The sequence below is a fragment of the Strongylocentrotus purpuratus genome, unplaced genomic scaffold, assembly GCF_000002235.5.
Source record: "Strongylocentrotus purpuratus isolate Spur 01 unplaced genomic scaffold, Spur_5.0 spur5_scaffold_17, whole genome shotgun sequence".
NCBI classification, from domain to species: Eukaryota; Metazoa; Echinodermata; class Echinoidea; order Camarodonta; family Strongylocentrotidae; genus Strongylocentrotus; species Strongylocentrotus purpuratus.
Window position 1 is genome coordinate 19,013,414 of NW_022145602.1, and position 23,917 is coordinate 19,037,330.

General features: G+C 38.3%; 2 protein-coding genes across 2 annotated transcripts; one reads left to right on the forward strand and one right to left on the reverse strand.

Moving 5' to 3' along the window:
• Positions 1-838: 838 nt before the first annotated feature.
• On the forward strand, positions 839-4,823 carry LOC105438250 (putative uncharacterized protein C19orf81 homolog). The gene is made up of 3 exons (XM_011665838.2): positions 839-1,158; positions 2,804-3,142; positions 4,234-4,823. Exons 1-3 carry the CDS (start codon positions 902-904, stop codon positions 4,424-4,426), a joined length of 789 nt encoding a protein of 262 aa, XP_011664140.1. The 5' UTR covers positions 839-901; the 3' UTR covers positions 4,427-4,823.
• Positions 4,824-6,200: 1,377 nt separating this feature from the next.
• Positions 6,201-14,786, reverse strand: LOC764779 (synaptotagmin-7). The gene is made up of 7 exons (XM_001201280.4): positions 14,186-14,786; positions 10,946-11,106; positions 10,614-10,741; positions 9,579-9,831; positions 8,481-8,725; positions 7,813-7,927; positions 6,201-7,429 (listed from the first exon to the last, which is right to left on the reverse strand). Exons 2-7 carry the CDS (start codon positions 11,088-11,090, stop codon positions 7,095-7,097), a joined length of 1,221 nt encoding a protein of 406 aa, XP_001201280.2. The 5' UTR covers positions 11,091-11,106; positions 14,186-14,786; the 3' UTR covers positions 6,201-7,094.
• Between the last annotated feature and the right edge of the window lie 9,131 nt (positions 14,787-23,917).

Here is a 23,917-nt window from a genome sequence, read left to right on the forward strand (position 1 = left end):
CCGGGCGGGTGGCCGCGGGGTTGATTCGATTGCATATACAACTAGCTAGTAGGCAAATGACAATGGCAATGGCAATTTATTCTCATTCTTCTTGGTTCTTGGTTGGTTGGTCCTCCAAACTACTCGTCTGAGTTTTGACTGGAGGTGCGGATTCCATGACATTTGCTCCGGCGACAATTGCTCCGCTGTAAATTTCATACACTAATCGAATGGCTAACTTCAACCCTGGATTCAACACTATACCCTACCCTAAACCTAACCCTAAACCTAACATAAAACCCTATTGAAACCCTAACCCTAACCCTACATCTTAGACGAAATAAAGCCCGGAGCAATTGTCGCAGGAGCAAATGTCGTGTCACCGAGGTGCGGGTAGGGTGTCACCCATATTGGGGTATTAGAGAAATGTACAATCATTTTGAATTCGTCAATTTAACACTGTATAATATACAATTCAAGTCGAATTAATGTTAATCAACCCGGAATCAACCACGGTGTTAATGGCCACGAGCCATGTTAATGTTAATTTTAATGTTTATGGCCACAAGCGCGCACGCTACATTGCGCCTGCGCGCAATATTGGGTATCAATTTTGCGCGCTCATCTGCACTTGCAAGAATTAGATATGAAAAAAAAACTTTCAGAAAATTGTCAAAATAGTGGGTGTTAAGAAAGACTAAAATTAAGTTTGATTTCAATAAAAAATAAAGTGGGGTTTTCCAGCAAAATCTAATAAGTGCATCATATCTCGAGGGAGGCGACGAACTAAAGTTTGGAAATTCTTTGACATCATCGCCTTTTTCAATGGTGAGCTCAATGCGGTTTATAGTTAAACGAAGTAAAAACTGATTTGGCTTAACGTTTTATTTGGATCAAAAAGCCTAAATCATATCTCTTAAGAATGCCTATATCAAGCTCTCGACGTCGACTAACCAGCCCTTTTGTGGGCCCATCAGCGAGTAGCACATCATCACTGTTGAACACCATCTCCAACTCGCCGGTGGCACAGTCGAAAGAAGGAGGGGGCGCTATCTCAGATAACAGACTGGAATCATTGAAGAAGGTCGGGAAGGCCTCAAAGCACCGATCTGTAGGAGCCCGAAGGATTACCACTAGCATTAAATTCCCGATCCTATCTCGAACTCAACCTACAATTCGGTGAGTTAGCAAGCATGATCAACATATTGCATAGCTACTTTGTCTTGTTTTTATTTTTGTTATTGGATTGGGCCCCTATTTTGAAGAGCAGTAAGGATCTGAATAAAAATCAGAAAATAATATGACTCAACTGAGTCAAATCCTAAGAGTAAACAGAAAATCACAGTATATGTGATCGAAGGTTGTGAAGAACCCAAGTTCAATAAGACAGTCACGCACATGATTCGGGAATGCCCCCCCCCCCCCCACTTCGTGAACGGAGGGATACCATGCGTGTTCCCAAAATGTCCGGTAAAGGGGTACTTTTCACGCACCAAAGTCCGGCTCGTAGTACACACAAATCCGACCCGTATTGACTTTACACACCGGACTTAGGGGGTGTTTTCAAAAGGAGGGAACATGCAAATGCGTTCCCTAAATAACACTGAGTGGGGGGGGGGGGGGGGTGAATGCCCTCTCTACTTCACAGTGAGGTCGTCGTTTATTACCAGCCTACCACTACCCATCCAGGAGAGGCTTCTCCCTCTGACTGGGGGGGGGGGGGGGGAGCGTTTCACAAAACTAGTCATCAGTGATAAATGACAGTTTTTGTTATAAGCTACTGAAATCCTTACTTCTGATTGGTAACCGACAAAGTTGTCACTGATTTTTGTCATTTGTCATTGAAAAAAAGGCTTTGTGAAACGCCCACCTGATTTGATGTCTGGTGCACTCACAGATCTCATCCTTCTATAGGGAAGACGACTGTTATCCCCGATCTGCACTGATTTTTTTTTTATGACAATCTCCTTTTACGCTTATTTCCGTATTTCATTCTTCTTGTGTTTCTTTTCTAAAGACTATCCCCGATAGAGTTCTTTGTCAAGCGGAAACAATTATTAAGGAGAAGAAGAACGCTGTTGCACAAGTCATGAATCTAGAATACGTCGGGATTTTTAAATTTAACTATGGATGGTAGTAAAGAATTCCAGTCGGAAGGAATGGATGATTTATTTGAATCTTTGTTTGAACTAGTTTCACTATAAGTATAAGACTTAATATTATGTGATCATTGGTTAAAAGAAAAACAGGGTGAAGCCGGTTCTGCCTTCGGATTTATCGGAAAATAATCAGCAAATAGCACTAACATTTATTACATTTTTGTCCTTTATGATGTCGTCCAACTTAAGTCTGAGACGATTTATGAAATATCGCTTGTTAACTTCTTGAAATTGCTGTTTTAAATCAACTGTCCGGATAAATAACGGTAGCCTAATAAGCTGTCTGGACACAGGTCATGAGCTGTGAAGAAGGTAGTTAGTCAAGCTATTTCTCCGTTCAGCAATTAGTGTACCCCATTCAAGATCTTTCAGCATGGAAGTAATACTACTTCGTGTGTCCGGAGAAGTTTGGTTATTCGGACAGTTTATTTTTTAAACTACAATTTTACATGCAACACTTTTCATGATAAATCTTTCGTTTGACAATGATTATAAATGACATAATGATTGTTATGTGGTGGCTTGTGCTGTTCGATTCATATTAATCTTCTTGAAGTCTAACGACAAACTTGACAGCGTTCCTTTTGTTTGATCAATTAATGTTCGAACAAAACCCCTACCAACATTATGAAGCTGTTTCAAAAATGTTTCGTTCACATGCTCAGGCAACAGCTGAGAGTCAACCACATCACATCCCCGTCCAAACATCACCGCAGAGGGCGTACCACCACACATATAACATCTAGCACCAGCAGCCGACAACACGGTGACCAGAGGCTGTCGATGGGCAAAGACCACTTTGCTCTAAAGAAGATTCGCTTCTTCAACGCCCCACCGCAGCCTGCCCCACTGACGTTGTGCTTCTCCTACCCGGGATATGACGTGACGCACATGGATGTCTTAGAAGATATCAAGAAACGACGAGCCATTGAAGTGAGCAGGATTAAAAGTATTCAGTTTGTGGATATGAACGTGGTTCTAGGGGCAGCAGGAGTCGATAACAGGTTGGTGTAATTATGGCTTTACGGTATACTAAACTCATTATTATTAAAAACGGCTTTTCCTGAAGGTCTTACATTTATTGTTGCACTGTCTTAACGCACCTAGGTCGAGATGAACACGTTTGTGAGATAAGCACCAGGAAAGTATTGAACCCCTAATAAGAGAGTTGAGAACCTTCAACAATAAACTGTAGTATAAAATAGACATATAAAGCCAAATAGTTGGGGTAGGAAAGGGGATGCTTAAATGAAACTTGTCCTAAGGGGTGTTTCACAAAGATCTTAGGTTGAAATTATCTCAAAGTTGGACTTAACAATTATGGAAAGCTGTTAGCAACTTTGAAATATTTTGTAAAAGTTATTTTAAAAGGCATAAAATGTTGATTCAAATCATTGATATTTTCTATTATCATGGGATATTTCATGTTCTTGATGTGGAATTTATTAAAAGCCGAGTATGCCAGATATCTTAAATTGCAAAAGCTTACCACTCTGCGGTGGCCTATCAAAAGACTTCCTTAGTCTTTATCATTTTCTTGATATTAAAAAAAAGAAGATTTTTTAAAATAATTTTTTGAATTGGATTGTACGACACCATGCTTCGGCCAGAATTGTTACGTTGGCCGAATTTTCAACTAAAACAAGAACCAGTGTTTTGAGTCCTGACCCCGCCCCCCCCCCCCCCCCCCCCCCCCATTCCGAGAACGGACGGACCCCATGCGTGTTACCAAAATGTCCTTTTCGTAACAAAAGAAAAGGTCGATCCGTATTGACTTTACACACCGGACTTTTGCTGAAAAGGGGGGTGCTGAAAAGGCTCGTATACAAAAGAAAAGGGTCGAGCCGTATTGACTTTACACACCGGACTTTTGCTGAAAAGGGGGTCGGTTGGAACACGCATATGCGTACCCTAAATAACACTGATTGGGGGGGGGGGCCGGGGTCCTGACCCTAAAAAATGACCACTTCACAAAATCTCTTTAGTCACCTATCTCTTATAGATGGAGTGACCCTGAACATCATCATCATCATCGTCATCATATTTTTCTTCTTCATTTTCTTTTTATTTTATTTTCTTTCCGCTTTAAATTTAGATGGTTGATAACCTTAGAAAATCAGAATGCTCGCTATAAACTTTTCCGAGACGGACTATCTATCAAGGGCGAACGAGTCTTTCTCAGGCGGTACGACGATGTCAACTATGAAGATTACCTCGACTTTTTGCGGCGGAAAAACACATTGCAGAGCGACGCGCACACCGCTGTGCAGAGACTGTTATCCCTATAAATTTCACACGCAAAATTCCTACAGTAATTTTGGAATGTGATTGAGCATTATACCCAGCGTATCGCAACCTTTTTGTGCATAATTTATGCAGTTAGTGAAATTATTTGAATTGTGCTCACTGGCTCGTAACCAATCAGATTGCTGGGATTTCTAAACCCATTCTATAAAATGTATTAATCCAATATGACCCAGAGCATAAACCTGGCATAAAGTTGGACCATAATGCATGATCCCGGCAGTGATATGTCTATGATAGTCAGGTGGGAGTAAATGGCGAAATAAATTGCACACACCATTTTCAAAATAATGTCTTACGTTTCATTGAATTTATTGCACATAATCATACCATATAGTATGAATAGTAAAGTAAAAATAGTTCAATAGTAAAGTAATAAGATGAGAGGTTTCCTGAAGGTAATGGGAGGGGGGGGGCGATATCGTTAATGTATTTTGGTACTAAGTATACTCTAACATTTAAAATGATTAATATTATTCATACATGAATATTTAAATTAATTATACAGTTGTCAACGAGTCCATATGATCATATAGTTAAAATGTAAAAGTATGATTTATTGTTTTAAAAAAATGTGCTGAGTTTATTAATGAGCAATGTGTTACTAAAAATTTGTTCAATTTGACCTATGCTCTATATAATGTACATAGTTGGAACCATGTGAAAGAAGAATTTCCACTCAATGTGGACAATAAAACAAATCAATCAATCAATCAATCAGATTAGTAACAATATACATTTCAATGTATTTGTGCAATATAAATTCATCGACAATTTAACGTCATTTACGTATTGAAATAAACAATATAAATTTAATCTACATAGATAAAGTCGTTTGCAAAACCATAAAGAAACAGAATTGAGAATAACTAAAACAAAATAATGTCTGATTAAGTTGCACTTCTTCCATAAAGGCTTTACAAATCGTATGAATATCCTGGAAGATTCCTTGAGGATAACCATTACACAACCCTGTTCTTTATACAGAATAGTAGGTACAAGAGAGAGAGAGAGAGAGAGAGAGAGAGAAGAGGGATATATATATATATATATATATATATATATATATATAATGTACACCGCTGCCTATATAGTTTGGAATACATTTTCTTACCTTATTTCATGAAAATGATTGTTAAAATCCGATTTATGGTTGATAGATAAAGTTCTGAAAAGATAACAATTTATCTTTGTCATTGTCACAATAATTTCATTTCAGAGGTGAGAAAAAACTATTCCATTTCTATGGGCAGCAGTGTAGAATGACAGACACACACACACAATAGACAGAGGGGCTGACAGGCACAGAGATAGGGGGGGGGGTCAGAAAAAACGAACAAAGGCAGACGTAATTATAATATTGAAATATACAGTGACAGAACAGTAAGAGATACGGGAATTTTTTTCTATCCCAATCAATTCAAGCCATGACATTATCTTCATAAAACATTTAAAATATAAATAATAAATACAAAGTAAAACATTTTAATTGAAATAAAACAGTCAAACAACGATTGAGGTAAATAATGAGAACCGTCATGTCATTTTACCCCGCCATATGTATTCTAAAGAAGCGATTTTTAGATGAAATGAGGGGATGTTTTAGAGTCATCAATAATTTTAACGAAAATTAGTCCCACTAACTGCACCAGAAGATAATTCAACTCTCTTATCATAAAAACGTACTTAATAGCATGTAATGATCCTAAGGAACAAAGTGATATAAAGAGTTGAAAAATGAGTCTATGTATTTGTTTATAATCAAAGCTAACTGTCAACAGAGCCAATTATACACGTAGTCAGGCCAACTCGAGTTCATGCTGTGCAGAGCAACGAGCGCTGAGGTCCAACTTACACAACATACATCGACGGCTCTGAGCAATAGCTTACAAGGACCCCCTAAGGACTTCTATCTCTATTTTCTCTCTGTCCCTTTCTTTATCTCACTCTCTCTATTTATCTCTGTCTTCTATGCTAACAAACCCATTTTATTTGTTCCACCTAGTGTTACACCGCTACTAGCCTATATTTTGAAATGTAATTAATTTGCTTTCCTCAGAGAACGTCCTTTTTATAAGCTGTTTTTCAGAGCAATAGATATATTCGAATATTTCTTTGGAAGGCCACATGCTTCACTCTTGAATCAAATTGTGATAAAGCGTATACAGCATTGGGTGGAGTCGGGCCACACCCCATCCTCCCGTTGAAAGGTTTTGGTTTTTTTGGAAATTGGAAAGAGTGAATACAATTTGTTCAAATTCAACGACACGTGAGAGCACTCCGCCCTGCATGTGATTTCACTCCTCCCTGGTGAAAGATTCTTAGCCACCTTGGCAATCACATATTTATACTTAATTTAAATGAATCACTTTCGGCTTTAAATATTTATCCGAGGTTAGAGGTCAGAGAGGACGTGATTAAAAGAGTTTGCCATATTTGGCTTACCCGTTCGAGTTGGGCACAATACTCGCGCTACCTACCCAAACCCATGGTCTGGTGATCCCTCTGGTGATCCGTCTGGTGAACCTTTCGTTTCGAGAAGGTTGCCCACTATAGCCGATGTGCCGGAGGTCAAAGAGAACGAAGCTTGTGGTCTTTCGAACAAGTGGGATCTAATCGACCATCCCAACCCATCGCTTTTTGGAAGACATTTTAAACTGTTAAATCATACCACTGACAATACTTTTCTCTCGGATTGCTCATCATTTTCATCCAATGCGCATGCGCCCGAGGGGTGCTCCGATAGGCCAGTATCACTTGACCGACTTCAGCGTCGCTGTAACTGGGGTCCGTGTCCGAGTCCTGTCGTCCGCTCTCTCGCTCGTTCGTAACGGCGACTAGAATCTGGATACGTTCCAGTTTCTCCGCCGGGATTTCAAAGAAGAATTTGTCGTTGAATACGGGGTTGACATCGGCTGTGACGACGCCAGTCTTCTTTTTCCTGTATTTTCTTCCGCCCATGATGAGACTGGCTTGGACGCAAGGGTCTGAAAACAATAAATATCATTCTCAGTTACACATACTGACCAAGAACATTGAATTGTGAGACATTCTAGAGCAAGTGCCATGAGCGCCCAGCAGAGGCGGAGACCGGCGCTGGCTGTGCAAGAAGCCATCATCATCATTTTAAACAACATTATCAATAATAATGATAATAATAATAATAATAATAATAATTATAATTGTATAATAACAGTAATAATTACAATAACAATTATAATAGTATACAAATAAATGACGGCTGCAAAACGAATAGTAATGATATTGTCTTCATGGTTAATATTCAGGTGTATTGTTATTTAATAATACACCTAAAATAACGATGATGATGATGATGATGATGATGATGATGTCATCGTTATCAGCCTACCTATATTCCTCGAGTCATCTGGACATGTAAGATTGCTCGCTCGTAAGATACCAAGAAGCAATCGATTGGAAGTCGGCAGGTAGCTCAACGAAAGTAGTATCTCACCGCACAATTTCTGGAAGAAAAAAAAAACGTTTGTTTTGACCTTCATTCAATGTTTTCAAATCTTAGTCTAACAGACACGTGGGCCAGTGAGGGAGACCAACACAAAAAAATCACACTTTCTTTTTTAAAAAGGGGGCACCTCAAAGCCCCCAAAATACAATTTTTGACATTGCTATAAAACTATGTCTACATTGTAATTCATACATTATCAGGGATGAACTTTAAGATTTTCTCTTTACATGGTCCGAAATATTTTTTTAACATTTTGCAGATGTGTGTGTTACATGTGATGGTCTGGAGATTCATGTGAGCGAACAAAATTTAATATCTTCAGGTTTGTGAGCTCACATTGTGACCAATTATGTCTTATTTTTAGATGAAATTATAACCAATCCTGGTTTTACGCACAGCCTCATAATGTAAAAGTGAACAAAATACATGCGAGCAAGCGTAAAACAAATTTTTCGGGAAATTCGAGTAAAATTGATTTCATGCTTTGTAAAGATTTTGAGATTCAATAGCCTTCATTTTATCATTTTCATTTAATTTCTGTTTTAAATAACCTTTTGTGGCGCCTGAAGATCGTAGGCCTTCGTAATCTCGTATGTTGTCGTGACGTCATGAAGGGGTATACAAATCTCGCCAATCACGTCTTTTCGCGAGTATTTGTGATAGTTGACCACCACCAGTTGAATAACGTAGCGCCTGAGCTCTACGGGGGACAGATTTACGACAAAAGTTTCTTCAAAAATCGGGTTCTGTGTTTTTCTCTTCACCGAGCTTTGGAACTGAAAATCTTGAAAATGATCTGAAATACGAAACAAACACATATACAAAAATTGTCAAAATAATTCAACATTCTCTTGACATTGTAACAGGAAAATAAATGAATCAATCAGAGATAAAAAAAAATAAAAAAAACATCTACGTCCACCAAAACGAATATCATGCTATCATCAAATTCCACCCATCAACCTACTTGAAGGAATTCACCCTAACTGAACGCTTTAAAAAAATGTAACAAAATAATAAAGATTAAGAACTAGAAGGGAGGCTTTAAAGACCGTCACCACTACTGGGCCAGAAGGGATTAGACCACACAGAGAGCCATCAAGGTCACTGTGACAGGTGGCCATCTCATTAACTCAGCTCTCATTTAACATAAGAAAAAGAGGATCATGGGGGACCAACAGTCACCGATTGGGGAAGTTTTCTATATAGAGGGAGCAAGTAGCTACAAGTATGGCAGTGTGCCTTTAAGAAAACAAATAAAGAGTCAAAAGAGAAAGGAGCAATGAGAAAATAGAGGGAGAAAAGAAGAGCGGAGATAGAGATAGAGATAGAGAAAGAGAAAGAGAGAGAGAGAGAGACGATGAGAAGGGGGGGTAGAAGACAGAAAGTGGGAGGGGGCAGATAGAGAGGAGATAAGGGAATAATAGAAAGGGAGATAAACAAATGAGGAAGTAAAGAAAGAAGGGGGCAAGGCTGGATACCTGCACATAATTTTATTACTATAACATGTAACGTGTGTGGACCTGAAAAGCTTGAATCCCACTATAATTCGTCATCGATAAATACCTATGCTTTAGTGGGATTCCCGCTAATGCAGCTGAACAACGTGAATCAATTCAGTAGAATTCGGGTATGGGTATAGACTATACCTTTATCATTGGACTTGACTCTTATCCTAACATACGGATCAATGCTCTCCGAAAAGGGCCTCAACAACAGATTCGTGGCTTCGAGTATCGTCATCGTCAACCCTTTCGACTTGCTGTACGACAGCGAGACGAGAACCTGACCCAGGTCACCGGGCGATGTCTCGACGTCGCTGATGTCGAGATAGTTGGCGTCGTCGACCGGAGTTAACTCATGGACGGAGGAGGCGTGGCGGCCAAGCAGCAAGGAGTGACTCTATCACAGACACCAAAATGATAAAAACTTTCATGAAGGCAGTTCGTTTAGTCATGGGCACTTACAAGAGGAGGTTGAATTTTAATTTTAAAAAAACAATACTTTAAGAGCCTTCTCGTTGAGATTCTGTGTATGTCAGTTTGGCAGAATTTTATATCAGAAATTCCCCTGAAAAGGGTAGCTCATAAGATGCCTTCATATTCGAATTACACCGTTGCCTATAACGTTTGATTAATCTTTTCTATCTCTTTTCATGAAGTGATTTTGACACTTTAGTTTTGATAGATATAGTTTCTATATTCTCAGGACTGTACAGCTCGCTCTCTACAACTCAATACATTGATTGGTGATTCCAACGCTTGGCACGCATTTAGGCTCTGCGTCGGGTTAGTTTCTAGCACTAAGCAAAGTCCTAATGCCAACTATTGGTCAAACACTGTTCAAAACTTAGTTCCGTGGCGGATCTGGGGATCTGTTTTTGGATGAGCGCAGAGCAATCCTTGAAAATCTCTGAAGCAAGAAAGCAAGCAAGCAAAAGAACAGAAACAAATCAAAGCACACGCAATAAAAAAGCAAAAAAAAAAAAAATAACATAACAAATAACGATAGAAAACAAAACAACCAAACAATGTAAAATCTAAGTCTCATTTTGAGATATCTTCTCATGTCTTTACCGAAGTGTACTTTATACATGCCAGCCTTGTTTTTCCCGAGCACCCTCCCCCCCCCCCCCCCCCCCCCTCCTCCCGATGGATACGCCACTGCTCCTGCTGTTAACTTACATGCAGTGATCCATATCCCTCCGAAGTGCTCGAACCTGAAGATGATGCCAGGGAAATCTTCTCATATCTACTACTGGACCTAGAGGGCGCAAATCTCTCCAGAGGATAATCACCTTCTGATTTGTGTTCTGGTAACAAAAACAGAGAGAAGAAAGATAGAGAGAAGGAAGTATGAAGAGAGAGAAAGAGAGAAGGGGAAGAAAACAAAGGTATACAAGATTTCTAACTTGACATTTGCACGACGGATTCAGCATTATGTACCAAAAGAGGGGGGGGGGCAATTCCTAGAAACATTTCCAGCAAATAATCATGAGCATCATTATATTGCTCACCTGTTTTTCTCTTGCGGCAGCATGTGTAGATGAGGAAGGCAATGGCAAGGATAACTCCAAGAGCCACTACCGGTACGACTACACGAAAAATCCAGAAGATAGCGACGTCGGTAGGAGATTGGTAGGACGAATTGCCGTGTGCCATCTTTCTGATCGCAGTTCTGTTTGGTGAATTGAGTTGAAATAAGAATTATGAAAATATATCAATAGATCATCAAAGGCTGAATCACGCGGAATGTGCAATGTTAATACTAAATGTTTACATCAACAATATTGGAGAAGAAGGGGAGAGGGAGGAAGAGAGAAAGCGAGAGAGAGAGAGAGAGGGGGGGGGGGAAGGGAGAGAGAGGCAGAAAGAAAGATATTTTAAAAATGAGAAGGAGAGAGAGAGAGAGATATAGAAATAGAGAGAGAGAAAAAAAGAGAGAGATAGGAAGAGAGAGAGAGAGAGAAAGAGAGAGAGAGAGAGAGAGAGAGAGAGAGAGAGAGAGAGAGAGAGAGAGAGCAGGCGCCTAGCCAGGGGGCGGTGGGGCGGTCACCCCCACAAACGCCGCCCCCCCCCCCCCCCAAAAAAAAGGGGGGAGAGAGAGAAAAGAGAGAAAAAAAAGGAAAGAAAAAGGAGCAGACAAAGAAATATTTTTGAAAATTCAGACAAGGATTAAGAGTCGAGAACGATACAACGAATCGTTTTCTTCTCTAATAATTAAATGGTGTCACATTATTAGTTGGGGCAAAAATTGAACTTTCTAGAAATGTAATTATCTCCTTGAAATTCAGATACCGCCCGCCAAATGACTTTTTGGTTTTCTTTCTTCAAATTGTTTTTAATCAGTCATGCGTGAAACTTTGTATCATAATTATGAATTGCATCAAATGAAAGAGGAGGATCTAAGCTTTACAAATAATGTCATTTATTAATTATAATTGTGATTAAGTTATGATAAAACATCGATTATTCTCGGTTTCGTTTTTCCTGGGACGCACTGTATTGTATGCATTCACAATTTACCTTTAAATTCTAGCATTTGCAGGGTTGCATCATTATGTCACATGCTTCCTCCTACCTCGACATTGTGAAGAGATTTTCTGCTCTTTATTAGAAAAATGCGGGTATGCTTTTCATACATATTGACTTCAACCATTCGTCAGCTACAGAGTTGCATGTTAAGTAAATGATAAAGTAATGTGATATTTCTGATGTGAAAAATATATATGACCGACATTTCTTTGTACTGTTCACCAACAGTGAAGTTTCTAAGGGTAATTTTAGATGACGCATTATATTTTAACATGTGTCGTTTTACCATTGCAAATAAGGTCTCAAAATGTATATCGGAATTCTCTGTAAGCTTCGTGCCTTTTTTGCCAGAAAGGGTAATGTTTATGCGCTATAATTGCCTTACCTTGTCATATACAATACTTTTATGGCGAATGAAGGAACAACAAAACTACCTTTCAGATCGTAGAATTGTAACTTGTTTGGCAACCGTATTTCCGAGGAATTACCTATTGGGCTCGGGGTACCCGAAGGATCTCTCTTGGGTCCATTTTCATTCATAATCTTTATCAACGACTCATCCTCTGTGTTTCATTCATGCAAACTTCATTTGTACGCTGATGACACCGTGATTTACTTTTCTCATAAAGACCCACCTACAGTTTAATTGACCCTAAATACGGTATCGGTCACAGCCTGGACAGGTGGAAGAGCAGAAATAAACATTCATTCATTTATGTTTTTCTCTATAAATTGCCTTCTCTCTTGGGGCACTGCTCAATATTGTGGATAGCAAAATATTCACAGGTCCTTATAAAAGAAAAGACCATCCTGGATCATTCATTTTGAAGAAATTGACATTTTAGTCATAGTATGTGTTGGAAAAATGGGAAAGTTGTCCGGCACTACGTCACAGTTACCTTACTGATGCAGCTTTCAGTTCGTTGTCTTGGGGGGGGGGGGGGCATTTGTTCAGCAAATATAAAGACCTAGAGATGTTTGAAAAACTGTATCGAGAAGAAAAAAGTATAGGCATTCACAAAACAGGGTATCGGTCACAACCTGGGCAGGTGGATGAGCAGAAATAAACTGTTATCGTTAATCAGGACAAAACCACGAGCATGCTCATTGGAAACAGACACATGCTCAACAAGTTTTAACAGACTTGACACTAGTATCCAGGGATAATGTAATCAATCATGTGAAATTCAACTGAAGTTGGATGTACATGTAAATCATCTTTATAAAAAGGCTGGTCGCATGGTTTTATTTATCCTTCGTTTAGGAAAATACATGCATTGAAGAAACTTAAAACTTATATACCGATCTGTTATTCTACCTTATCTAGGTTATGCGGACATGATATTGCAGTCTTCCTATGAAAAACATATAAATCAATTACAAAACTACAAAATAGAGCAGGAAGAGCTATTATGAAAATAAAGCTTCAATTACATTTGTATGTTACTTCAGAGACTTTGAAATCTCGCCAGAAATTCCTTATTAGTGTAATGATGTTTTAAAATTCTCAATAACACGACACCAAATAATTTAACTGAAAATATATTTTATACCCCAAGACCTTATCAGCTACGGTAAAATAATTGTTCCTTCACTCAACCCCCAAAAAACAACTGCAAACGCTGTGTTTTCTTTCTACAAGTGGGCTAAGTTATACAACAGCATTCCCAATCTTCAAGCAATTGCACATCGAGCTCTTTCACATCTGATTTAATTAATACTGTGAGACCTTTCCCTCTCCATCTCTTTCTCTCACTCTCTCTATCCTTCCCCCTCTCTACCATCTATCCCTCTTTGTCTCTCTGTGTCACCATCAACAACAACAAATACCTAGAATAAATAAGTGATTGAAACCGACAAATAACAATAGGCAATTCACGTAATATAACCAAATGTATCCCTAAGTGCCTCGATACGAATTGTTTCATTCACCTGTTACGGAGAATTGTATTTCTGTCAATAGTCAGAACGCAAATCACATATTATAACGAGTTGGTAGGTAGGGCATGGACCTAATAGGTAATAGGTCCATGGGGAGGGCAACCCATAATGGTTATCTTACGTAGTAACAACTAATGTTTGCAATTTGAATTCTGACTATTGAAATACAATTAGTCTTAACATCTTACTAATTCGTATCAGGCGCTTCACAAAGACATAGTGCATACATTAATTTTGGTTACATTATACGAAAATGTCCTATTTAACTACACAATACTCACCCGTTAACAAGATCGAGATCCGATTCACACACATTGCCAAAGGTTCAATCTCTCGTTTTCTCTACCACATTTTAAAATTCTCGATCGTCTTGTTGATAGCAAGTGAATCTGTCCACCAGACCACCACTGTAAACCTTCGTGAGTTGACAACAAAACTGTTTAAAAAAAACGTCCTTCAGGCGATTTAAAAAGCGGCTTTATAGCAAAACCATTAGACTGAAGAGAAAGTGACAATAAAAGTCTTCTCAGAGGGAAAAGAGTCCTTCCTAATTCTCTGCGATGTTTTATCAAGAACTTAATGTTACACTCCAGAGCTGAAAAGACGATACAGTCCGATGATCTCAAGACCCATTGCACATTACGTAAGGGCGTTTCAGGCATTAATGGAAACAACTGGTCCAGGCGCAAACTGCAGACGCAATCCCTTGAATCAAGCTGCGATGGCCTAGCGCAAGATTTCGGATTTGTCTGATAATCGACGGAACGTTGACGTAACGATAAAAACAAAGCAGTTAATGCATACAGAACGTCTGCATGACAACTCACACGCAGCCGTCATTATCTGTAGGGACCTATAGCGTTATTCTATCGAAATGTACAATCAGTTTACTACTGATTGCCTGTATTGGAATAGTATGCAACGCTCTCATAAAATACAAGGAAATGCTGGTAGTCTGTGTCATAATCATATGCCTCTCAAGCATTGAGGCGTATGCTCAATATAGTTTGTATTAAAGTCTACCTGCATGTTGGCTCAAGATCACAAGCCAGGTCAGTCCTGCACAAGATAGTTAAATACTTGTCTTCCTGTATAAACTCATATAATTATTTCCAATATTTACGGCATGCATTTTGAACCAGCGTTTTAAGTAAAAGATTGCAATTACCAAATTATTCGTCATAAACATCCATGAACTCCAATCCAAACCCCATCCTCCCACCCTGACAGCATTACGTTGTCGTTCACAAAGTGCTTTTTCCAGCTGTCCCTTTGAAACTTTAAAGGAAATGACCGTCTGCATAATTATTAGGCGGTGTCCTAAATAGATTCTAAATAGGTGCCCTCTAAATGCTTGACCTATCAATCTACCCTCTTATTCAGGAACATGAAGTTTTAGACGATGAGGGAGTTTATAAATTCCTCAAGGCAACTTCAAAGCACATTACCAAATGTCAATAGCTCGTGTTGAAAAGAGGCATTATTACAATAGAAGTTTTGGAGAGTCATTTTTATCTCCCTTTCTTTGAAACAACAGTTTTCTTATCCACTCCCTCGGATATTCTTTAACTTTCAAAGAAAGTGAGATATTTTTTCTTAAAAGAGGAAAACAGGACTGTATACATAAGAGCCAATTTTCTTAAATCTCCCGACAATCGGTCACCGCGCTCGCTTGCATTAAGTTTACCTATAATTATGTGTATCCTGTATCCTTGATGTTTTCTTCCTTCTTTGTGACGAGATTATGCTTAATAACCAATCAAGATTGGTTATTTTTTTTCTAATAAGACCTTGGCCCCGTTGCATAAAACTTAGCATTGATTTTTACGTTGGCATTTTAATGGTATCTTCCATGGAAACCTTCGTTGAATGGCTGTTGAGTAATTTTGCCATGTTTATTAACGGACCTATAAAAAATATCAAAATTTCGATCGCTCGAAATTGAATCCTCAGACTACCATTCTCATATTAATTATATTGTAGAGGACTAGAGGTATATTATGCATGTTTAGTCACATTTGTATTTCCCCCGTTGTGGTTACCCTTTGTATCCTTATCCATCGCACATGGAAGAGAGTCAGATTGTTAAGAGGTGGAAAAAACTTGACCCAACGAAACGTCGAGCCAATCTTACTACCATGGGTGTCGATCTCGGGGGGGGGGGGGGATATACCCCCCCCCCAATATTTCAGGTGGGGGATGACCTGTACAATCACCCCCCCCCCCCAATAATTCACCTTCAAAAACAAATGAAGATAAAATTAATGATGAGGATGAGAGCCCGATGAAAGTAGTTAATGGTTATTACTCGCAAGATGACCATTAATATACACATTTTGCTATCTCATTTTCATAATACATACAATATAAATAGAAAACGAAGTAAATGAGACAACCGTATATGAGACAAGAATAAATTGAATTCTCGCACATACGGCTTCATCAAGATCGATGAATTTATTCAATTTATTCAATCAACAGCATCATAGAAATGCAGTGCGCCAAATGCAAAACCGCAGCGTTAAAAAGCAACGAGCTAAAATAATATTAAGGGCGAAGCGCAAAAGTAGCAATCTATAATGCACATCAGACAATCCTGGACAGTGTAAACATAGATGAACTCTGTGATGAATTCGTGATGAGATCGGAGACAAGGAGAAAGATTATCAGTCATTAGTATGACTTATAAGATAGTTCACTAGATATGTTGTTTCTGTTCACCCTTTTTAAAATTCACGTCATTGTATCTTTATTTTATTTTTCCACTCATTTTATTTCCTGATATTTCCTAAAACATTTTTCAAAACGAGCTAGGAGTTATAGTCGTGTATTTGTTTAACTCTTTTAATTTGGACATTATTGCCAAGAAAAAATTATCAACCAATCCCTCAATATAAAGAACTCTTAAAAGTAAAGAGCAAGAATATCACATGGCTTTTGGCCAGTTCAATCTTAAGTGATTTTAAATCTATGACTATGTGCGGTTGATGATGCGTTTCTTTCTTCATAATGCAAGTAAAGTAATAAAATATTGTATCATTGAAGAGAAAGACGGTTTTGTCCAAATGGCAGCATGTAGGAGACGAAACTTTCAGTTTGTTCCCTGATTCACACTCAGTATCTATTTTGTTTTATTGATTTCATCCATTTCTTTGTTTATTTATATCTCTACATGCAAAACATTTGAAGAGCTATTTTCCGAAAGGAGCAAAATCTTTTGATAGCAAATGGAGATAATGATATACATTTCCTTTATTTACCTTGAACAAAATTATTAACCTAAATTACGAGAGAAATTATGAACACATGCATCTTGTAATAACAATTTTTCATAGACACCTGAACAAAATCGGGTAAACAAAGAGTTCTTTATTAAGTTACACACATGGATCTAGTGCCTCTTGAAAATAAGCTCTTTGTATGTACATAACAAGCAAAACAACAGAATACTCCAGTTCGATATTTTGGAGAAAGATTATTATGTCAAAACTTATTTTTGTTTTATTGAAAAGCTGATGTAGGCCTATGTATTGTATTCAAACGTAACATGCATAAGATAAATGAGGTGTTTTTGAAGGTTAGAACATCGAGTATGGACACAGGACGGTGTAATCATCGTCAACAAACCCGGTGGTGGACGCATCAAGGTAACCCGTGAAAGTCATTTTGCTAGATTATCTGAACTAAACTTTCATGAATGATTTCGGACATTTTGAACTGTGATGCATAAAGCTTTATCTTAATTTTCTACTTTTGCTCGTTAAATATTATTATTGATTTCATGTATGTTCGTTTTGATACTGCATTCTATTTAAAATGCGCTGTACTATTTGTTATAAGTGCACAAAAAAGAATCAATCTATATATGCTTGTTCATGTGGAAGTATATGTCATGTAACATGTGCTAAAGCAGAATCATATCCATTACCCTGGATATGCCAACCTTGTTTAAGTAATGCCATACCTTTTAATCACATAGTTGATGATTTAGACTTTAAGTTCGCTATTCATACCTTTTTTGAAATAGACCACCCTTCATTTCATAATGGAAGTCACGATGATTTACAATTTGATATTTTCTCCCTGAATGAAGTGATGAGTTCCCGGTTAGATGACCATATTTCTGATTGTAATTATTATTTCAATGACACCTTCAATGTTAAAATTAATAATCGAAAATCAGAAGGTCAATTTTTATTGTTCCACTTGAATGCTCGTAGTCTTATATCAAAGTTTTCTCATGTTCAAGATTACATACATACACTTCACCACGATTTCACAATATACGCATTTACGGAAACCTGGTTTAAGGGAGACCCACATTCATTTTATAATTTGCCTAATTACAAACTTATTCAAAAACATAGAATTGGTCGTGTAGGCGGGGGTGTGTGTATGTACGTCAGGGACAATGTCACCTTCAAACCAAGGACGGATTTGGATTTTTGTACTTCAACTATAGATACTGTTTTTATTGAAATCGTAAAGGAAGGGAAGAATCTAATCGTTGGAACTGTATACAAATCTCCCGATACTTGTGGTGCAGAGTTTAATGACCATCTTGAAGAATGTCTTGGTAAAGTTAACAAAGAGAATAAACAATGTTATATTGCTGGAGACTTTAACTTTGATTTACTTAGTTACGCCCTTCATTCGGATACCAATGCATTTATCGATACAATGTACTCCTCCTCTTTTCTCCCACTTATCACGAAACCAACCCGTGTAACTACTAACTCATCTACTTGTATTGACAACATCTTTACAAATGTTTTGAATAAGCCAATCCTGCCTGGTATTTTGTATTCAGATGTGTCTGATCACTTTCCCATCTTTCAAGTAACGAACTCTTTACCACCAAATTACCACACCCACTTGAATAGGAACAATGCGAGTCAAGTTAAACACCGAATAGACTTTAACTCATTGTGTGAAGATTTAGCATTGTATGATTGGTCTTTGGTAACATCCAAAACCAATGTCAACGAAGCTTACGATACCTTTATTCAAGATTTTAAACAGATGATTTCAAAGCATTCGAAAACAATACCTGGCAAGGATAGACGTAGATCATCCAAAAAACCATGGATTACGAAAGGCATTCTCAAATCCATTGGTAGAAAGGAACGCTTGTATAAGCGGTATTTAAAACTGAAAAACCCCTCCGTGAAGAAAAAGTACACATCTTTCAGAAATAGGCTTACTCACATTATACGTGTCTCCAAAAAGAACTACTTTGCTGAAAAGCTTGAATCAAATCGCCATGATTTAAAGAACACTTGGAAAACTCTGAACAACCTGCTTGGTAAAGATAGTAAATCGAAATTACCCTCATTCATTCGTAAAGATGGTGTAAGGCTTACTGAACCAAAAGCAATTGCAAATGCATTTAACTCGTTTTTCGTAAATGCTGGTTGTTTTGATGATCCCCAGACCACTGGATGCTTTCGTGACTATTTGAAAACCAGCGTAACGCATTCTTTGTTTCTTTCACCAACAGATCGAAATGAGATCTTGAAGTTATCCTCTTCCTTGAAAAATAAACACTCATGTGGGGTGGATGATATGTCACCATACGTTATAAAGAAGTTAATTTCCTATATTGTTGAACCTTTAACCCATGTGTTTAATTTATCATTTATGTCTGGAACATTTCCTGAATCAATGAAAGTTTCAAAAGTCATACCTTTATTTAAGAAAGGTGATATACATGATTTATCGAACTATCGCCCAATATCATTGCTCTCGACTTTTTCCAAGATTTTAGAAAGACTAATGTACAATCGATTATCTACTTTCCTTCATAAGCATTCAATTATTTTTTCGGAACAGTTTGGGTTTCGAAAATGTTATTCAACAGAGTCAGCTTTACTTTTTGCATCCGAACTTTTGTACAAATTTTATGAAAAAAAAGAGATAGCTTTAGGAGTGTATGTAGACCTTAGCAAGGCATTCGATTGTTTGGATCACAAAATCTTATTAAGAAAATTAAGTTTTTATGGAATTAGAGGCATTCCATTGGAATGGTTCCAAAGTTATCTGTCTAATAGAACACAATTTGTAAATTATAATGAATCTGACTCTGAATTGCTATTAATGAAGCAAGGTGTTCCTCAAGGTAGTATCTTGGGCCCGTTATTATTTTTGCTCTTCATAAATGACATTGTTGAGTCTTCAAGGAAATTACATTATGTACTGTATGCCGATGACACAAACATCTTCTATTCTGGTAAAAATTTGAAAGACTTAATTTTCGAAGCCAATGTTGAACTTCAAAAGGTTGCTAGCTGGTTTTCATCAAATAAGCTAAAAATTAATCAGACCAAAACAAAGTTCATGATATTTAACTTTGGTAAAAAAAATGATACTTTAATTGAAAATGTTAGTCTGGCAATAGATGGTAACTGTATTGACCAGGTACAATTTGCCAATTTTTTAGGAGTTGCCATTGACAACAAACTTACATGGGCAAAACACATTGAATTAATTTCCAGGAAGATTCGGTCCCAAGTCGGTGTAATGAATAAGCTCAAAAGTTTTCTACCATCCTCTACTATGCTTTCTCTTTACTACACTCTCATATATCCTTACTTAACGTACTGTAATTTAGTTTGGGCGAGAACGTCTAATAATTTATTAAAGCCCCTTATCATACTTCAAAAGCGGGCTGTTCGGTTGTTTTGCAATGCTTCCTTCAGGGCGCACACCTCTTCATTATTTAAATCCTTAAATTTACTCAAATTTCCAGATATTCTTTCTCAACGGACTTTATTATTTATGTACAAACTCCAAAATAATTTGCTACCAGTAACTTTTTATGACAGTTTTCATTTGAACTCGGATGTCCACTCCTTTAATACAAGAAAAAAAAATGACTTCCATCTACCAAAATTCACTAACTCATTTTTGCAAAATAAATCAATCAGATATCAAGGTCCTCACAAATGGAACTCCATGTCAAGTTATTTAAAGGGTATTAAGAACCAGAACACATTTAAACTTAAACTGAAAAGAACAATACTTGCCACTTATTGATTTATTGAAATACATAATTGATTCATATATTTTGTTAGCATGTAACATTATTATTATTGTATTGTATTGTATTGTATCGTATTTCATCTTATTGTATTGTATAGTATCTGTATGTTTTTATGTTTGGGGTTGCTTGTTTACAAGTTTTTAACTTATTTTAGCAATCCCGGTATTTATAATGATTTCATTTGTAATGATTTCATTTTGATGTTTTTATCTTTTGCCGAATAAATGTGAATTTGAATTTGAATTGAATATTAAGTTTGAAGTTTTGTTTATAACACCCTTCAAATAATAATACACCTTCTAAGACTGGTTATGGTTTTTGGAGAAAAAAATAGTGCTCTGGTCAGGGCCTTAGGGGAATATTAAGCTTATATTTTAGAGCGTTTCTTGTATGATAAGTTATCTGGGTGAAAAAGGAGATAATGGAAGTTTGTTGTTTGATAGTTGGAACGCAAGTTTTATGTTATGTTTTTAAGAAACAGACAGTTTGTATGAGATCAGGAGTGGACATTTTCTGTCATTTTGAGAACCAAATTTTGCATCAGTGATATTCTGTTTCATTTAATTGAGTTTCCCGCAGAGAGGATTCAGTTGGTTTAATTAAAGAATAAAGAGAGTCAAATGAAGAACCAAAAGCAATATGTTTTTCATTTACTAATGAGAACTATGTTTTTTTGAGATCTCCTGACACAGAATATTGGAATGCGTTTTTCACGAGGAATGTTGTTTGGAGACATCAATATTCATAACATGTATGTATCTATTTCTGTCTACATGAACCTTTCTTGGTTGCTTGTTAATGCATTTGCCCACTGGTTACATAGTACTTTCACAAGTTATTATCCCTCACCATTGGATTTTTTTGGGTAATGTCTAAATTTCGTGTAAAAATAGATGATATCAGTCTGGTAGGCCTACACTGCAGGCAAGAGTCAGGACTAACATTTGGCATGTACTGTTATATTCTCTGAAATGTTATCGTTATTGAGGGTGAATTAAAAAAGATAATAATTTGGAAGGGAGGGGCAGGCGCGTAGCCGGGGGCGGTGGGGGCGGTCGCCCCCAAAAAAATAAAAACGCCGGCCAAAAAAAAAAAAAAAAAAGAGAAAGAAAGAAGAAAGGAAGAGGACGTAGGAAAAAAAGGATTAAGAATCGAGAACGGTACAACGAATCGTCTTTTTTCTCTAAAAAATTAATGAAACGTCAAAGCTTGAGGGTGACTTGAAAAGGTAAATAATTTGGAAGGGAGAGGGACAGGCGCGTAGCCAGGGGGGCCGTGGGGGTGGTCGCCCCCCCCCCCAAAAAAAAAAAAAAAAAAACGCCGGTCCAAAAAAAAAAAGAGAGAGAAAGAAGGGGAAGAGGACGTAGGAAGAAAAAGGATTAAGAGTCGAGAACGGTACAACGAATCGTCTTCTTTCTCTAATAAATTAATGAAACGTCAAAGCTTCCGCGCTTCGCGGGGAGGGGGAAAACTCCCCCTCCCTGCACCCACCCCCTTGGGAGCGCGCTTTGCGTGCTCACTACCGCCCCCTAAAATGAAATCCTGGCTACGCGCTTGGGGAGGGGGTGCAACCTGCCACCAGGCGCGGATCCAGGGGGGGGCCGAGCGGGCCTTGGCCCCCCCCCCCCCGCAAAAAAAAAAAAAAAGAGAGAAGAAGGAAAAGAAGGGAGAAAGGGAAAAAGGAGAAAAAGGGAAAGAAAGAAGAGGAAGAAGAAAAGTAAAGGGGGAAGAAGGAGATCGGGGGGGGCGAAAGGGCCTTGCCTCCCAGGCTGTTAACCCCCCCCCCCCCACCCCCCACCCCCCCCCCCAATCAAAACAAAATAAGAGAGAAGGAAGGAAAGGGAAAGAAAAAAAAAGGAAAAGAGGAGATACTGGCGTACTGATAGAGGGGGGGGGGGGGGGGGGGGCTTGGGGGAAATCAAATTCAAACGTGGTTTATTTCTGATTCCACAACGGTGTATTACAAAAAATGCTGAATGACATAATTTCCGAAATTTTTCCTCACTTTTGAGTAAATTATACGTTTGTATGTGTTTGTTGGAAAATAAAAAAAATCCTAAATTTACAACCGGGCAAAAAATATGATTCTTGAGATTCCTACATGTTAGGGCCCGATGTACGGCGGGGATCGAGAGCCTCGAGGCATCAAAATATGCTCATCTGACCGTGATTAAATGCCTAAAACCCATAAGCTTCCGGGGGATTTGCCTCCTGGATTCCATCTAGGGCCCTACGACGGGCCCTTAGATGATCATCTGACGGTAATTTAATGCCTAAAACCCCTGATTTTTTGGGGCTCCGCCCCCTGGACCCCACGCCAAATAGTGACTTGCCAGTGTCACAAAATAATAAGGTATAAACAATATGCTCATCTGACCTTAATTAAACGCCTAAAGCCCCTCAGCTTCCGTGGCCGGCTCCGCCGCCTCGACCCCACCAGGGGCCCTAAGGCGGGCCCCTGAATGCCTATCAGACCGTAATTTATTGCCTTAAACCCCTGAGCTTGCGGGGTCGGACAAGGTATCAAGATGTGTTTATCTGACCGCAGGCGCGTAGCCAGGGGGTGGGGGGGGGGGGGGGCGGTCCCCCCCCCCAATCGGAAGAGGACGTAGGAAGAAAAAGGAGCAGACAAAGAACATCTTTGAAATTCAGACAAGGATTAAGAGTATAGAGAACGGTACAACGCATCGTTTTCTTTCTCTAATAATAAAACGTCAAAGCCTCGCGCAGGAGGGGAGGAGGGGGGGGGGGGGGACTTAATTGAGACGAGGATTCAGAGGCGAGAACGGTAATACGAATCTTTAATTATTTAATGAAACGTAAAAGCTTATGCGCTTCGCGCGGGATGGAGGGGGAACTAAATTCCGATGAGGATTATTTTCGAGAACGGTACACTGAATCGTCTTCTTCTCTAATGATTAAATGAAGATTAAAAGCTTCCGCGCTTTGCGCGGGAGGGGGGAACCTGAAT

What these genes read in the sequence shown, in the direction of transcription:
- LOC105438250 (XM_011665838.2), top strand. Translation starts at nt 902, where the DNA reads ATGCCTATATCAAGCTCTCGACGTCGACTAACCAGCCCTTTTGTGGGC. An exon ending in CGAACTCAACCTACAATTCG is followed by an intron (nt 1,159 to 2,803) that starts GTGAGTTAGCAA and finishes TCACATGCTCAG; the next exon opens with GCAACAGCTGAGAGTCAACC. An exon ending in GCAGCAGGAGTCGATAACAG is followed by an intron (nt 3,143 to 4,233) that starts GTTGGTGTAATT and finishes CTTTAAATTTAG; the next exon opens with ATGGTTGATAACCTTAGAAA.
- LOC764779 (XM_001201280.4), bottom strand. Translation starts at nt 11,090, where the DNA reads ATGGCACACGGCAATTCGTCCTACCAATCTCCTACCGACGTCGCTATC. An exon ending in CTGCCGCAAGAGAAAAACAG is followed by an intron (nt 10,742 to 10,945) that starts GTGAGCAATATA and finishes TTTTGTTACCAG; the next exon opens with AACACAAATCAGAAGGTGAT. An exon ending in AGTCAAGTCCAATGATAAAG is followed by an intron (nt 8,726 to 9,578) that starts GTATAGTCTATA and finishes TTCGTATTTCAG; the next exon opens with ATCATTTTCAAGATTTTCAG.